The 12,264-nt window shown below is 52.6% G+C and overlaps 1 protein-coding gene across 4 annotated transcripts in view; it reads right to left on the bottom strand.

Moving 5' to 3' along the window:
- LOC146398969 (uncharacterized) overlaps window positions 1-12,264 on the bottom strand; it is a 91,608-nt gene that overhangs the window by 13,093 nt on the left and 66,251 nt on the right. For all 4 annotated transcript variants that reach the window (XM_084980912.1, XM_084980913.1, XM_084980910.1 and 1 more), the window contains 8 exons: window positions 11,253-11,303; window positions 10,846-10,893; window positions 9,060-9,280; window positions 8,311-8,335; window positions 5,213-5,263; window positions 4,806-4,853; window positions 3,021-3,241; window positions 2,272-2,296 (listed from right to left, as the gene is read on the bottom strand). In XM_084980912.1, coding sequence (XP_084837038.1) covers window positions 2,272-2,296; window positions 3,021-3,241; window positions 4,806-4,853; window positions 5,213-5,263; window positions 8,311-8,335; window positions 9,060-9,280; window positions 10,846-10,893; window positions 11,253-11,303 — 690 coding nt within the window. The remainder of the gene's footprint in view (window positions 1-2,271; window positions 2,297-3,020; window positions 3,242-4,805; window positions 4,854-5,212; window positions 5,264-8,310; window positions 8,336-9,059; window positions 9,281-10,845; window positions 10,894-11,252; window positions 11,304-12,264) is intronic.

Here is a 12,264-nt window from a genome sequence, read left to right as displayed (position 1 = left end):
GCAGGGCATGCGACCTAGCAAGCCGAGCACCCTGGGAAATATCAGGACAAATGTATCCAGGAAAAAGACATATGCCCCTCTATGTTTATGGCAGCACTGTTCACAACAGCCAAGACAGGGAAGCCACCTCATGTCCACAGACAGATGAATGGCTCATGATGATGTGGTCCACATAGATGATGGAATTCACGACTCAGCCAGAAAATCGAAGAAGAAACCAATGCCACTCAAAACAATAGGGATGGATCGGGAGATTCTCGTGCAAAGTGAAGTACGTGACAAAGAGAAAGACGGATACCACCTGATCTCACTTAGAGGTGGAATCTAAAGCACGGCACAAAGGAACCTGTCCACAGAACCCACGGACGCAGAGAACAGACTTGTGGTTGTGAAGGGCACGGACTGGGAGTTTGGGGGCAGTTGATGCCAACTACGGCATTGAGAATGGAGAGACAACAAGGTCCTCCTGTTGCAGCACACGGAGAACGAGATCCAATCTCCTGTAATCGACCTGATCTCAGACGGCAATAATATCAAAAAAGGAACATATGTTAATGGACACACACGACTGGGGAACGTTGCTCCACAGCAGAGAGTGAAACAACACTGTACCTCCATTAAAATAGAAACAAACAGAAAGGACAGTGTCTAACAATCCACTGAATGGAAAGACAACCTACAGAAGAGGATATTTGTAAATCTTGTATTTGAAACAGGGGCTCATATTTGGAATATATGGGAAACAACTACAAATCAATTGAATCAAAAGGCAAATACCTCAGTTGTAGATGAGTGGAAGCCTGGGAGAGACCCACCGTCCAAGAAGACCACAGAGAGCAGCACACAGAGGGCAAGTTTCCCAAAGTCGCCTATCACAATGGAAAGGCAAAGCAAAGGCACCACGAGGTATCACCTCCCACCTGGTAGGACACGGAGTGTTTTCAAACCTGAACAGATGTTTGGGAAGATGTGACTGCCTGGGACTTCTGGACACTGTAGCAGGGAATGTCAACGGGGCCAGCCAGGACGGGAAACACCACGGCAGGACCCTGCAATCCCACTGCTGCATGGACATGTAAAGGAAGATCCATCAGTGTCGGGTAAAGAGACCTGCCATCCCAGGATCACGGCAGCGCCATACACAAGAGCCCAACAGAAACAGAGCCCCAGTGTCCACGGGCACACAGACTGAGAAAGACAACGGGGTGGATACAGACCATAGCAAGGTATTCCGTTGTCACAGAAGAAGGAAACCCTACCCATTGCAGCAATGCACAGAGAACTCCAGGACATTATTGACTGATTCACTTTTGGGCTTGAGGGCTGCCCCCGCAGCAGATGGAAATTCCCAGGCGAGGCGGCAAATCAGAGCTGTGGCCACCGGCCGACACCACAGCCACAGCCAAGCTGGATACCAGCCGCGTCTGGGACCTCTGCCGCAGCTCACCGCAATGCGGGATTCTTCACCCACTGGGCAAGGCCAAGGGTCGAACCCGTGTCCTCATAGGTACTGGTCAGGTTCATGAGCTCTGAGCCTCAACAGGAACTCGCTGGAGGACATCACTTCAAGTGAAGCCAGTCAGACACAGAAGGACAAAGACTCTCTGATGTCATGCACATGAGGTGTCTGAAAGACCACTCCTGAGCAGAGGCTGGAAGGGTGGCTGCCCCGAGTGGGCAGGAGGTGCGGGGGGAGCACAGCGTTCACAACACTCCTCGGGACACTTACAACCTCAAGAGGCTCGAGTTCATGGCACATGTTTGAAACAACAGCATGAAAGTCTGCACCAAGCAGAGGGGGAAGAAAAGAGGAAACGAAAGACCAACAGAGGAAGGAAAGCCTTTTCCCCAAACCTTGCTCCCAGCGGGTGCAGGGAGAATGAGGGAATGGACAGTTAGCCTGCGGTCATCATGAGACTGTTCAACGAGAAACTGGACAGCTATGTGGTGCTAAGGCACAAGTGACTCCCCACAAAACACACCCACTCACACTGGTTCACAATCACACCAACAGGCCCTCACACGCACACCCCCCAATGTTCCCGGACACCTACCCCCACCATACAAAGAGCCTCCTTTCCTCCAGGGACCCGAGGACTTGGGATGGCCCTTTTGTGGGAAGTCAGTCTCTTTCACCCCATCCTTCACCCCCTTTCCCAGGAGGAACCCAGAATCAGGGTGTCTCTGCAACCAAAGGGGCAGGAAAGCACCCCCCGCCCTTCCTCAACACCTGGACTTCTCCTCAGCAGAGCCGGGTTCCAGAATACTTACGGCTTTCATCGTCCATCCCGTCCACCTGTGATGAGAGAAAAGAAAACACTGTGAGTGTCACAGCATCCTCTGCACTGTGGCCACAGGTCTTCCTGTGGTTGCGGACCGCAGGCACACAGACAGAAGGCAGAGTTGAGTCTGTTTCCCCAAAAGAAGACAGCAAAGACACCTGTGGAAAAGGCACCAGCTTTTCATGGAAGACCTCCCAAGTCCACGTTCATTTAAAAAACATTCAGGCTTCTTTGGAGTTCCCGTCGTGGCGCAGTGGTTAACGAATCCGACCAGGAACCATGAGGTTGCGGGTTCGATCCCTGGCCTTGCTCAGTGGGTTAAGGATCCGGCATTGCCGTGAGCTGAGGTGTAGGTTGCAGACGTTGCTCGGATCCCGCGTTGCTGTGGCTCTGGCGCAGGCCGGTGGCTACAGCTCTGGTTTGACCCTGAGCCTGGGAACCTCCATATGCCACAGGAGTGGCCCTAGAAAAGGCAAAAAGACAACAAAACAAAACATTCAGGCTTCTTCAAAGACAAATGCTCCCTATGTACACTTGGGAACTGATGTGGTCCCTTTTGCCAATGCCCCTTGGAAGGAGTTATTGGTTGGTACCAAACTTTGACTCAACATTCCTCCACAGAGGAATGTGCATATATCCTCTATAATGGACTTGCTCAGATTTCCTTTTCTGAAGTAGGCACATCCAAGAAGAAAGGAGGCACCTTTTTAAATCTCCGATCAAGAAAGGTGAGCTTACCTTGGGGGCAAGCTGGTCTTCCTGCTCAACCAGGTCGCTGGCTGGGGACTCCTCGTCATTTTCAAGGGATGGGCCTGCCTCCTCCTCTGCCTCGTCAATGCAGGCAGCCTCCTCCTGCACCTTCTCAGTTCCCGGCCCCACCTTCTCCTCATTTGCCCCAGCCAGGGCCTCTTCCTCCGTCTTCTCACTCCCGCCGGCCTCCACAACATCATCGAGGGTTGCTAGGGGGACACACAGTCACTGTCAGCAAGGCGGTGGTGCTGCTCGGGAGGTACTCTGGGCACCTCACCTGACTGGACATGGGCTGAGAGTCAAGGGGTGGGGGTGGGATGAAGCACGGATGGAGCTTCTCTTGGCCCATCCTCCCGGGTAAACGTTTTGAAGGACGGCAGAGAGCACCTTGAAAGACCTGAGAAAGGGAGCCTCTGCCTCTCTTGCTAAAGGGAACCTCTCCGTGGCATATTCTCCATCTGAGAAATGGCCAACACGAGCATGCAGGCTCTGCTGCCATGACAGAGTCTCGTGAATCCTCCTGCCCATTTTCCTCTCCAGCCACATTCCTCCATCTTCTGAAATGGCAGGAGATCATTTCAGCTTCCCTACTCTTCCCACAGGGTGCTCCTGTGTTCACACGCCATCCTCTGGGATGTTTCGCCTCTTTTCTTTTCTTAGATACATAATGCTTCTCTTTGGAATACTTTGGCAATAGGAAACTCACGGGGAGAGCAGGCCTTCCCAATGCTATGTACTTTGCACCACTGTCCATAACAACTTTTCTCATCATAACTCATAGGACCTCTGCACCCATTCAGGAATGACTCCCCCTTCAGCCCTGCTGCCAGGTCTTGGCCATTTCTACTTTCCATCTCTGACACTCTGCCGAGTCTGGTTACCGCCTATATGTTGAGTTGCACGATATTTCCTTCTCTGTGCTGCCTGATTTCTCTATTTTTTTTTTTCTATTGATACTTGTTGCTTTTTAGGGCCACACACATGCCATATGGAGGTTCCCAGGCTAGGGGTCTAATAGGAGCCGTAGCTGCCATTTTATGTCAGAGCCACAGCAAGGCAGGATCCCAGCTGCATCTGCCACCTACACCACAGCTCACGGCATTACTGGATCCTTAACTCACTGAGTGAGGCCAGCGATCGAACCCGCAATCTCATGGTTCCTAGTTGGATTCCTTAACCACTGGAACTCCAAGTATGCCTCCTTTAACTCATCCAACTCTGCGAACATCCCTTCCCTCAGGACACACCGTGAGGACACAATAGGACAGGGAGGCCAGAAATCCCAAACATGCAGAGCCAGAGAGCTGCCTTCTCACCCACCACCTGACACTCACTCGACCAACTTGGTCTCCAGGGTCAAGGTGCCACCACTTCAGGTGCCACCACTTCAGGTCCCTCAAGGCCAATAAAGGAAACCAAGTCAACAGCTCTTGTGCACTGGGCCCTCACGGTGCCAATCACAAAGCAAACTTGCACAACGGGCAGAGACCAAAGCAGGAAGGAGCAGCTTTGGGAGGGAAAATCGATTCTCCCTCTCAAAGAAAAGGAGAGAGGAATACAAACACAGCACAACAAAGACCAGGGACCCAAGTCTTCTTCGTGGTATCCATTTCACAGGGGAAAACACCACAGCAGAGTGCCACTCATTAGGCCACCCACCCACCCACCCGCCAAGTCCTATCCCCCACTTCCTCCCTCTCCCGGCAGCAGGCGGAACCCAGGTGCTCCCAGGAACCCTCTCCCACTGGATCCCAGCTGCGTGCTCTTCCCTACCTGCAGCCTCCTCATCCTGGCGGCTGCTCAGGCTCTCCACCACTGAGTCTGTAGAAACACACCATCAGGGGAATCAAGGAGTTAGAAAGAGTGGCCCTCCCGTTTCTCCGGCTTCCCTGAGGTGACTACGGGTACAGAGCATCACCCTGGTTTTTCCTCCAGGTGCCCAGACCGTCCCTCTGCTCCATGGACTGAGACCCTTCCACACAAGGTGAGCACAGATGCCAACATTCAGGCATCTCATATCTGCTCCCTCTCCTTATTAAAGTAGGCGGTGAACATCTTTACATCAATTTCTTTCTGTTTTTAAGTTTCAGACTCACCTGCCCCACACTCCAAGCAGCAGGCGTCACCCAAGTGTCCCGGGATCCCTCTCCCATTGGCTCCTACCTGAGAGCTGTTCTTACCTGTATCACTTTCATCATGGTTGCTGTCACTCAGACTCTCCATGAAACATACTGCAGAGACACAGACATAAGGAATCAAGGTGTTAGAGCCTGTCCCCCACACGTATCCCCTACTTAGGGTTGTTTGCGGCCACACAGCACCACCCTGGCTTGTCCTCCGTGTGCTCAGAACTTCCCTCTGCTCTACGGCCTCAGAAGCTTCCATAAAACATTGGCCACAGTGGCAAACCTTCAGAGATCGTGGGCTGCTGAGGGATGGAGCCTTACACATCTCCCTTCTACGAGTCCATCTGGAGGCCTCAGCTCCAGGGTGACACACCTGAAATTCCAGCTGCATGGACACACTTGTGTGGTGGCCCCTGGGAGTGAACCATAGGCTGCTTTATTCTGTTCACTGCAAGAGGCAGACCTAACTACTGACTGAACTCAATTAAGCAGAAATGGCTCCTTCTGGCCAGTGGCTGGCACACTGTGGACAGCAGCTCTACAGAAGCACTGAGGAGAAAGGGACCACTGCCCGTGAGGTTCACCTCCAAAACATATATAAAGAAAACTCATACACCTCCACAACAACAACAGCAAAGAAACCACCCAGGAGTTCCCGTCAGGGCACAGCGGAAACGAATCCGACTAGGAACCACGAGCTTGCGGGGTTGATCCCTGGCCTCGCTGAGGGGGTTAAGGATCCAGCGTTGCCGAGAGCTCTGGTGTCGGTCGCAGATACGGGTGGAGAAAAGGCTCCCCCGCCCCAGCATTGCCGATGCGAACGTACACTGGTACAACCACTATGGAAGACACCATGGAGGGTCCTGCGAAAACTGAACACAGCAGGGCATGCGACCTAGCAAGCCGAGCACCCTGGGAAATATCAGGACAAATGTATCCAGGAAAAAGACATATGCCCCTCTATGTTTATGGCAGCACTGTTCACAACAGCCAAGACAGGGAAGCCACCTCATGTCCACAGACAGATGAATGGCTCATGATGATGTGGTCCACATAGATGATGGAATTCACGACTCAGCCAGAAAATCGAAGAAGAAACCAATGCCACTCAAAACAATAGGGATGGATCGGGAGATTCTCGTGCAAAGTGAAGTACGTGACAAAGAGAAAGACGGATACCACCTGATCTCACTTAGAGGTGGAATCTAAAGCACGGCACAAAGGAACCTGTCCACAGAACCCACGGACGCAGAGAACAGACTTGTGGTTGTGAAGGGCACGGACTGGGAGTTTGGGGGCAGTTGATGCCAACTACGGCATTGAGAATGGAGAGACAACAAGGTCCTCCTGTTGCAGCACACGGAGAACGAGATCCAATCTCCTGTAATCGACCTGATCTCAGACGGCAATAATATCAAAAAAGGAACATATGTTAATGGACACACACGACTGGGGAACGTTGCTCCACAGCAGAGAGTGAAACAACACTGTACCTCCATTAAAATAGAAACAAACAGAAAGGACAGTGTCTAACAATCCACTGAATGGAAAGACAACCTACAGAAGAGGATATTTGTAAATCTTGTATTTGAAACAGGGGCTCATATTTGGAATATATGGGAAACAACTACAAATCAATTGAATCAAAAGGCAAATACCTCAGTTGTAGATGAGTGGAAGCCTGGGAGAGACCCACCGTCCAAGAAGACCACAGAGAGCAGCACACAGAGGGCAAGTTTCCCAAAGTCGCCTATCACAATGGAAAGGCAAAGCAAAGGCACCACGAGGTATCACCTCCCACCTGGTAGGACACGGAGTGTTTTCAAACCTGAACAGATGTTTGGGAAGATGTGACTGCCTGGGACTTCTGGACACTGTAGCAGGGAATGTCAACGGGGCCAGCCAGGACGGGAAACACCACGGCAGGACCCTGCAATCCCACTGCTGCATGGACATGTAAAGGAAGATCCATCAGTGTCGGGTAAAGAGACCTGCCATCCCAGGATCACGGCAGCGCCATACACAAGAGCCCAACAGAAACAGAGCCCCAGTGTCCACGGGCACACAGACTGAGAAAGACAACGGGGTGGATACAGACCATAGCAAGGTATTCCGTTGTCACAGAAGAAGGAAACCCTACCCATTGCAGCAATGCACAGAGAACTCCAGGACATTATTGACTGATTCACTTTTGGGCTTGAGGGCTGCCCCCGCAGCAGATGGAAATTCCCAGGCGAGGCGGCAAATCAGAGCTGTGGCCACCGGCCGACACCACAGCCACAGCCAAGCTGGATACCAGCCGCGTCTGGGACCTCTGCCGCAGCTCACCGCAATGCGGGATTCTTCACCCACTGGGCAAGGCCAAGGGTCGAACCCGTGTCCTCATAGGTACTGGTCAGGTTCATGAGCTCTGAGCCTCAACAGGAACTCGCTGGAGGACATCACTTCAAGTGAAGCCAGTCAGACACAGAAGGACAAAGACTCTCTGATGTCATGCACATGAGGTGTCTGAAAGACCACTCCTGAGCAGAGGCTGGAAGGGTGGCTGCCCCGAGTGGGCAGGAGGTGCGGGGGGAGCACAGCGTTCACAACACTCCTCGGGACACTTACAACCTCAAGAGGCTCGAGTTCATGGCACATGTTTGAAACAACAGCATGAAAGTCTGCACCAAGCAGAGGGGGAAGAAAAGAGGAAACGAAAGACCAACAGAGGAAGGAAAGCCTTTTCCCCAAACCTTGCTCCCAGCGGGTGCAGGGAGAATGAGGGAATGGACAGTTAGCCTGCGGTCATCATGAGACTGTTCAACGAGAAACTGGACAGCTATGTGGTGCTAAGGCACAAGTGACTCCCCACAAAACACACCCACTCACACTGGTTCACAATCACACCAACAGGCCCTCACACGCACACCCCCCAATGTTCCCGGACACCTACCCCCACCATACAAAGAGCCTCCTTTCCTCCAGGGACCCGAGGACTTGGGATGGCCCTTTTGTGGGAAGTCAGTCTCTTTCACCCCATCCTTCACCCCCTTTCCCAGGAGGAACCCAGAATCAGGGTGTCTCTGCAACCAAAGGGGCAGGAAAGCACCCCCCGCCCTTCCTCAACACCTGGACTTCTCCTCAGCAGAGCCGGGTTCCAGAATACTTACGGCTTTCATCGTCCATCCCGTCCACCTGTGATGAGAGAAAAGAAAACACTGTGAGTGTCACAGCATCCTCTGCACTGTGGCCACAGGTCTTCCTGTGGTTGCGGACCGCAGGCACACAGACAGAAGGCAGAGTTGAGTCTGTTTCCCCAAAAGAAGACAGCAAAGACACCTGTGGAAAAGGCACCAGCTTTTCATGGAAGACCTCCCAAGTCCACGTTCATTTAAAAAACATTCAGGCTTCTTTGGAGTTCCCGTCGTGGCGCAGTGGTTAACGAATCCGACCAGGAACCATGAGGTTGCGGGTTCGATCCCTGGCCTTGCTCAGTGGGTTAAGGATCCGGCATTGCCGTGAGCTGAGGTGTAGGTTGCAGACGTTGCTCGGATCCCGCGTTGCTGTGGCTCTGGCGCAGGCCGGTGGCTACAGCTCTGGTTTGACCCTGAGCCTGGGAACCTCCATATGCCACAGGAGTGGCCCTAGAAAAGGCAAAAAGACAACAAAACAAAACATTCAGGCTTCTTCAAAGACAAATGCTCCCTATGTACACTTGGGAACTGATGTGGTCCCTTTTGCCAATGCCCCTTGGAAGGAGTTATTGGTTGGTACCAAACTTTGACTCAACATTCCTCCACAGAGGAATGTGCATATATCCTCTATAATGGACTTGCTCAGATTTCCTTTTCTGAAGTAGGCACATCCAAGAAGAAAGGAGGCACCTTTTTAAATCTCCGATCAAGAAAGGTGAGCTTACCTTGGGGGCAAGCTGGTCTTCCTGCTCAACCAGGTCGCTGGCTGGGGACTCCTCGTCATTTTCAAGGGATGGGCCTGCCTCCTCCTCTGCCTCGTCAATGCAGGCAGCCTCCTCCTGCACCTTCTCAGTTCCCGGCCCCACCTCCTCCTCATTTGCCCCAGCCAGGGCCTCTTCCTCCGTCTTCTCACTCCCGCCGGCCTCCACAACATCATCGAGGGTTGCTAGGGGGACACACAGTCACTGTCAGCAAGGCGGTGGTGCTGCTCGGGAGGTACTCTGGGCACCTCACCTGACTGGACATGGGCTGAGAGTCAAGGGGTGGGGGTGGGATGAAGCACGGATGGAGCTTCTCTTGGCCCATCCTCCCGGGTAAACGTTTTGAAGGACGGCAGAGAGCACCTTGAAAGACCTGAGAAAGGGAGCCTCTGCCTCTCTTGCTAAAGGGAACCTCTCCGTGGCATATTCTCCATCTGAGAAATGGCCAACACGAGCATGCAGGCTCTGCTGCCATGACAGAGTCTCGTGAATCCTCCTGCCCATTTTCCTCTCCAGCCACATTCCTCCATCTTCTGAAATGGCAGGAGATCATTTCAGCTTCCCTACTCTTCCCACAGGGTGCTCCTGTGTTCACACGCCATCCTCTGGGATGTTTCGCCTCTTTTCTTTTCTTAGATACATAATGCTTCTCTTTGGAATACTTTGGCAATAGGAAACTCACGGGGAGAGCAGGCCTTCCCAATGCTATGTACTTTGCACCACTGTCCATAACAACTTTTCTCATCATAACTCATAGGACCTCTGCACCCATTCAGGAATGACTCCCCCTTCAGCCCTGCTGCCAGGTCTTGGCCATTTCTACTTTCCATCTCTGACACTCTGCCGAGTCTGGTTACCGCCTATATGTTGAGTTGCACGATATTTCCTTCTCTGTGCTGCCTGATTTCTCTATTTTTTTTTTTTCTATTGATACTTGTTGCTTTTTAGGGCCACACACATGCCATATGGAGGTTCCCAGGCTAGGGGTCTAATAGGAGCCGTAGCTGCCATTTTATGTCAGAGCCACAGCAAGGCAGGATCCCAGCTGCATCTGCCACCTACACCACAGCTCACGGCATTACTGGATCCTTAACTCACTGAGTGAGGCCAGCGATCGAACCCGCAATCTCATGGTTCCTAGTTGGATTCCTTAACCACTGGAACTCCAAGTATGCCTCCTTTAACTCATCCAACTCTGCGAACATCCCTTCCCTCAGGACACACCGTGAGGACACAATAGGACAGGGAGGCCAGAAATCCCAAACATGCAGAGCCAGAGAGCTGCCTTCTCACCCACCACCTGACACTCACTCGACCAACTTGGTCTCCAGGGTCAAGGTGCCACCACTTCAGGTGCCACCACTTCAGGTCCCTCAAGGCCAATAAAGGAAACCAAGTCAACAGCTCTTGTGCACTGGGCCCTCACGGTGCCAATCACAAAGCAAACTTGCACAACGGGCAGAGACCAAAGCAGGAAGGAGCAGCTTTGGGAGGGAAAATCGATTCTCCCTCTCAAAGAAAAGGAGAGAGGAATACAAACACAGCACAACAAAGACCAGGGACCCAAGTCTTCTTCGTGGTATCCATTTCACAGGGGAAAACACCACAGCAGAGTGCCACTCATTAGGCCACCCACCCACCCACCCGCCAAGTCCTATCCCCCACTTCCTCCCTCTCCCGGCAGCAGGCGGAACCCAGGTGCTCCCAGGAACCCTCTCCCACTGGATCCCAGCTGCGTGCTCTTCCCTACCTGCAGCCTCCTCATCCTGGCGGCTGCTCAGGCTCTCCACCACTGAGTCTGTAGAAACACACCATCAGGGGAATCAAGGAGTTAGAAAGAGTGGCCCTCCCGTTTCTCCGGCTTCCCTGAGGTGACTACGGGTACAGAGCATCACCCTGGTTTTTCCTCCAGGTGCCCAGACCGTCCCTCTGCTCCATGGACTGAGACCCTTCCACACAAGGTGAGCACAGATGCCAACATTCAGGCATCTCATATCTGCTCCCTCTCCTTATTAAAGTAGGCGGTGAACATCTTTACATCAATTTCTTTCTGTTTTTAAGTTTCAGACTCACCTGCCCCACACTCCAAGCAGCAGGCGTCACCCAAGTGTCCCGGGATCCCTCTCCCATTGGCTCCTACCTGAGAGCTGTTCTTACCTGTATCACTTTCATCATGGTTGCTGTCACTCAGACTCTCCATGAAACATACTGCAGAGACACAGACATAAGGAATCAAGGTGTTAGAGCCTGTCCCCCACACGTATCCCCTACTTAGGGTTGTTTGCGGCCACACAGCACCACCCTGGCTTGTCCTCCGTGTGCTCAGAACTTCCCTCTGCTCTACGGCCTCAGAAGCTTCCATAAAACATTGGCCACAGTGGCAAACCTTCAGAGATCGTGGGCTGCTGAGGGATGGAGCCTTACACATCTCCCTTCTACGAGTCCATCTGGAGGCCTCAGCTCCAGGGTGACACACCTGAAATTCCAGCTGCATGGACACACTTGTGTGGTGGCCCCTGGGAGTGAACCATAGGCTGCTTTATTCTGTTCACTGCAAGAGGCAGACCTAACTACTGACTGAACTCAATTAAGCAGAAATGGCTCCTTCTGGCCAGTGGCTGGCACACTGTGGACAGCAGCTCTACAGAAGCACTGAGGAGAAAGGGACCACTGCCCGTGAGGTTCACCTCCAAAACATATATAAAGAAAACTCATACACCTCCACAACAACAACAGCAAAGAAACCACCCAGGAGTTCCCGTCAGGGCACAGCGGAAACGAATCCGACTAGGAACCACGAGCTTGCGGGGTTGATCCCTGGCCTCGCTGAGGGGGTTAAGGATCCAGCGTTGCCGAGAGCTCTGGTGTCGGTCGCAGATACGGGTGGAGAAAAGGCTCCCCCGCCCCAGCATTGCCGATGCGAACGTACACTGGTACAACCACTATGGAAGACACCATGGAGGGTCCTGCGAAAACTGAACACAGCAGGGCATGCGACCTAGCAAGCCGAGCACCCTGGGAAATATCAGGACAAATGTATCCAGGAAAAAGACATATGCCCCTCTATGTTTATGGCAGCACTGTTCACAACAGCCAAGACAGGGAAGCCACCTCATGTCCACAGACAGATGAATGGCTCATGATGATGTGGTCCACATAGATGATGGAA

Source organism: Sus scrofa, chromosome 10 (genome assembly GCF_054392235.1).
Source record: "Sus scrofa isolate SSC_HxYL_T2T_F1_AM1 chromosome 10, Sscrofa_HxYL_maternal_Yorkshire_Landrace_v2.0, whole genome shotgun sequence".
Lineage (NCBI taxonomy): Eukaryota > Metazoa > Chordata > Mammalia > Artiodactyla > Suidae > Sus > Sus scrofa.
Note: the sequence above shows the minus strand (reverse complement) of the source record. Positions and strands in the feature narration are given on the sequence as shown.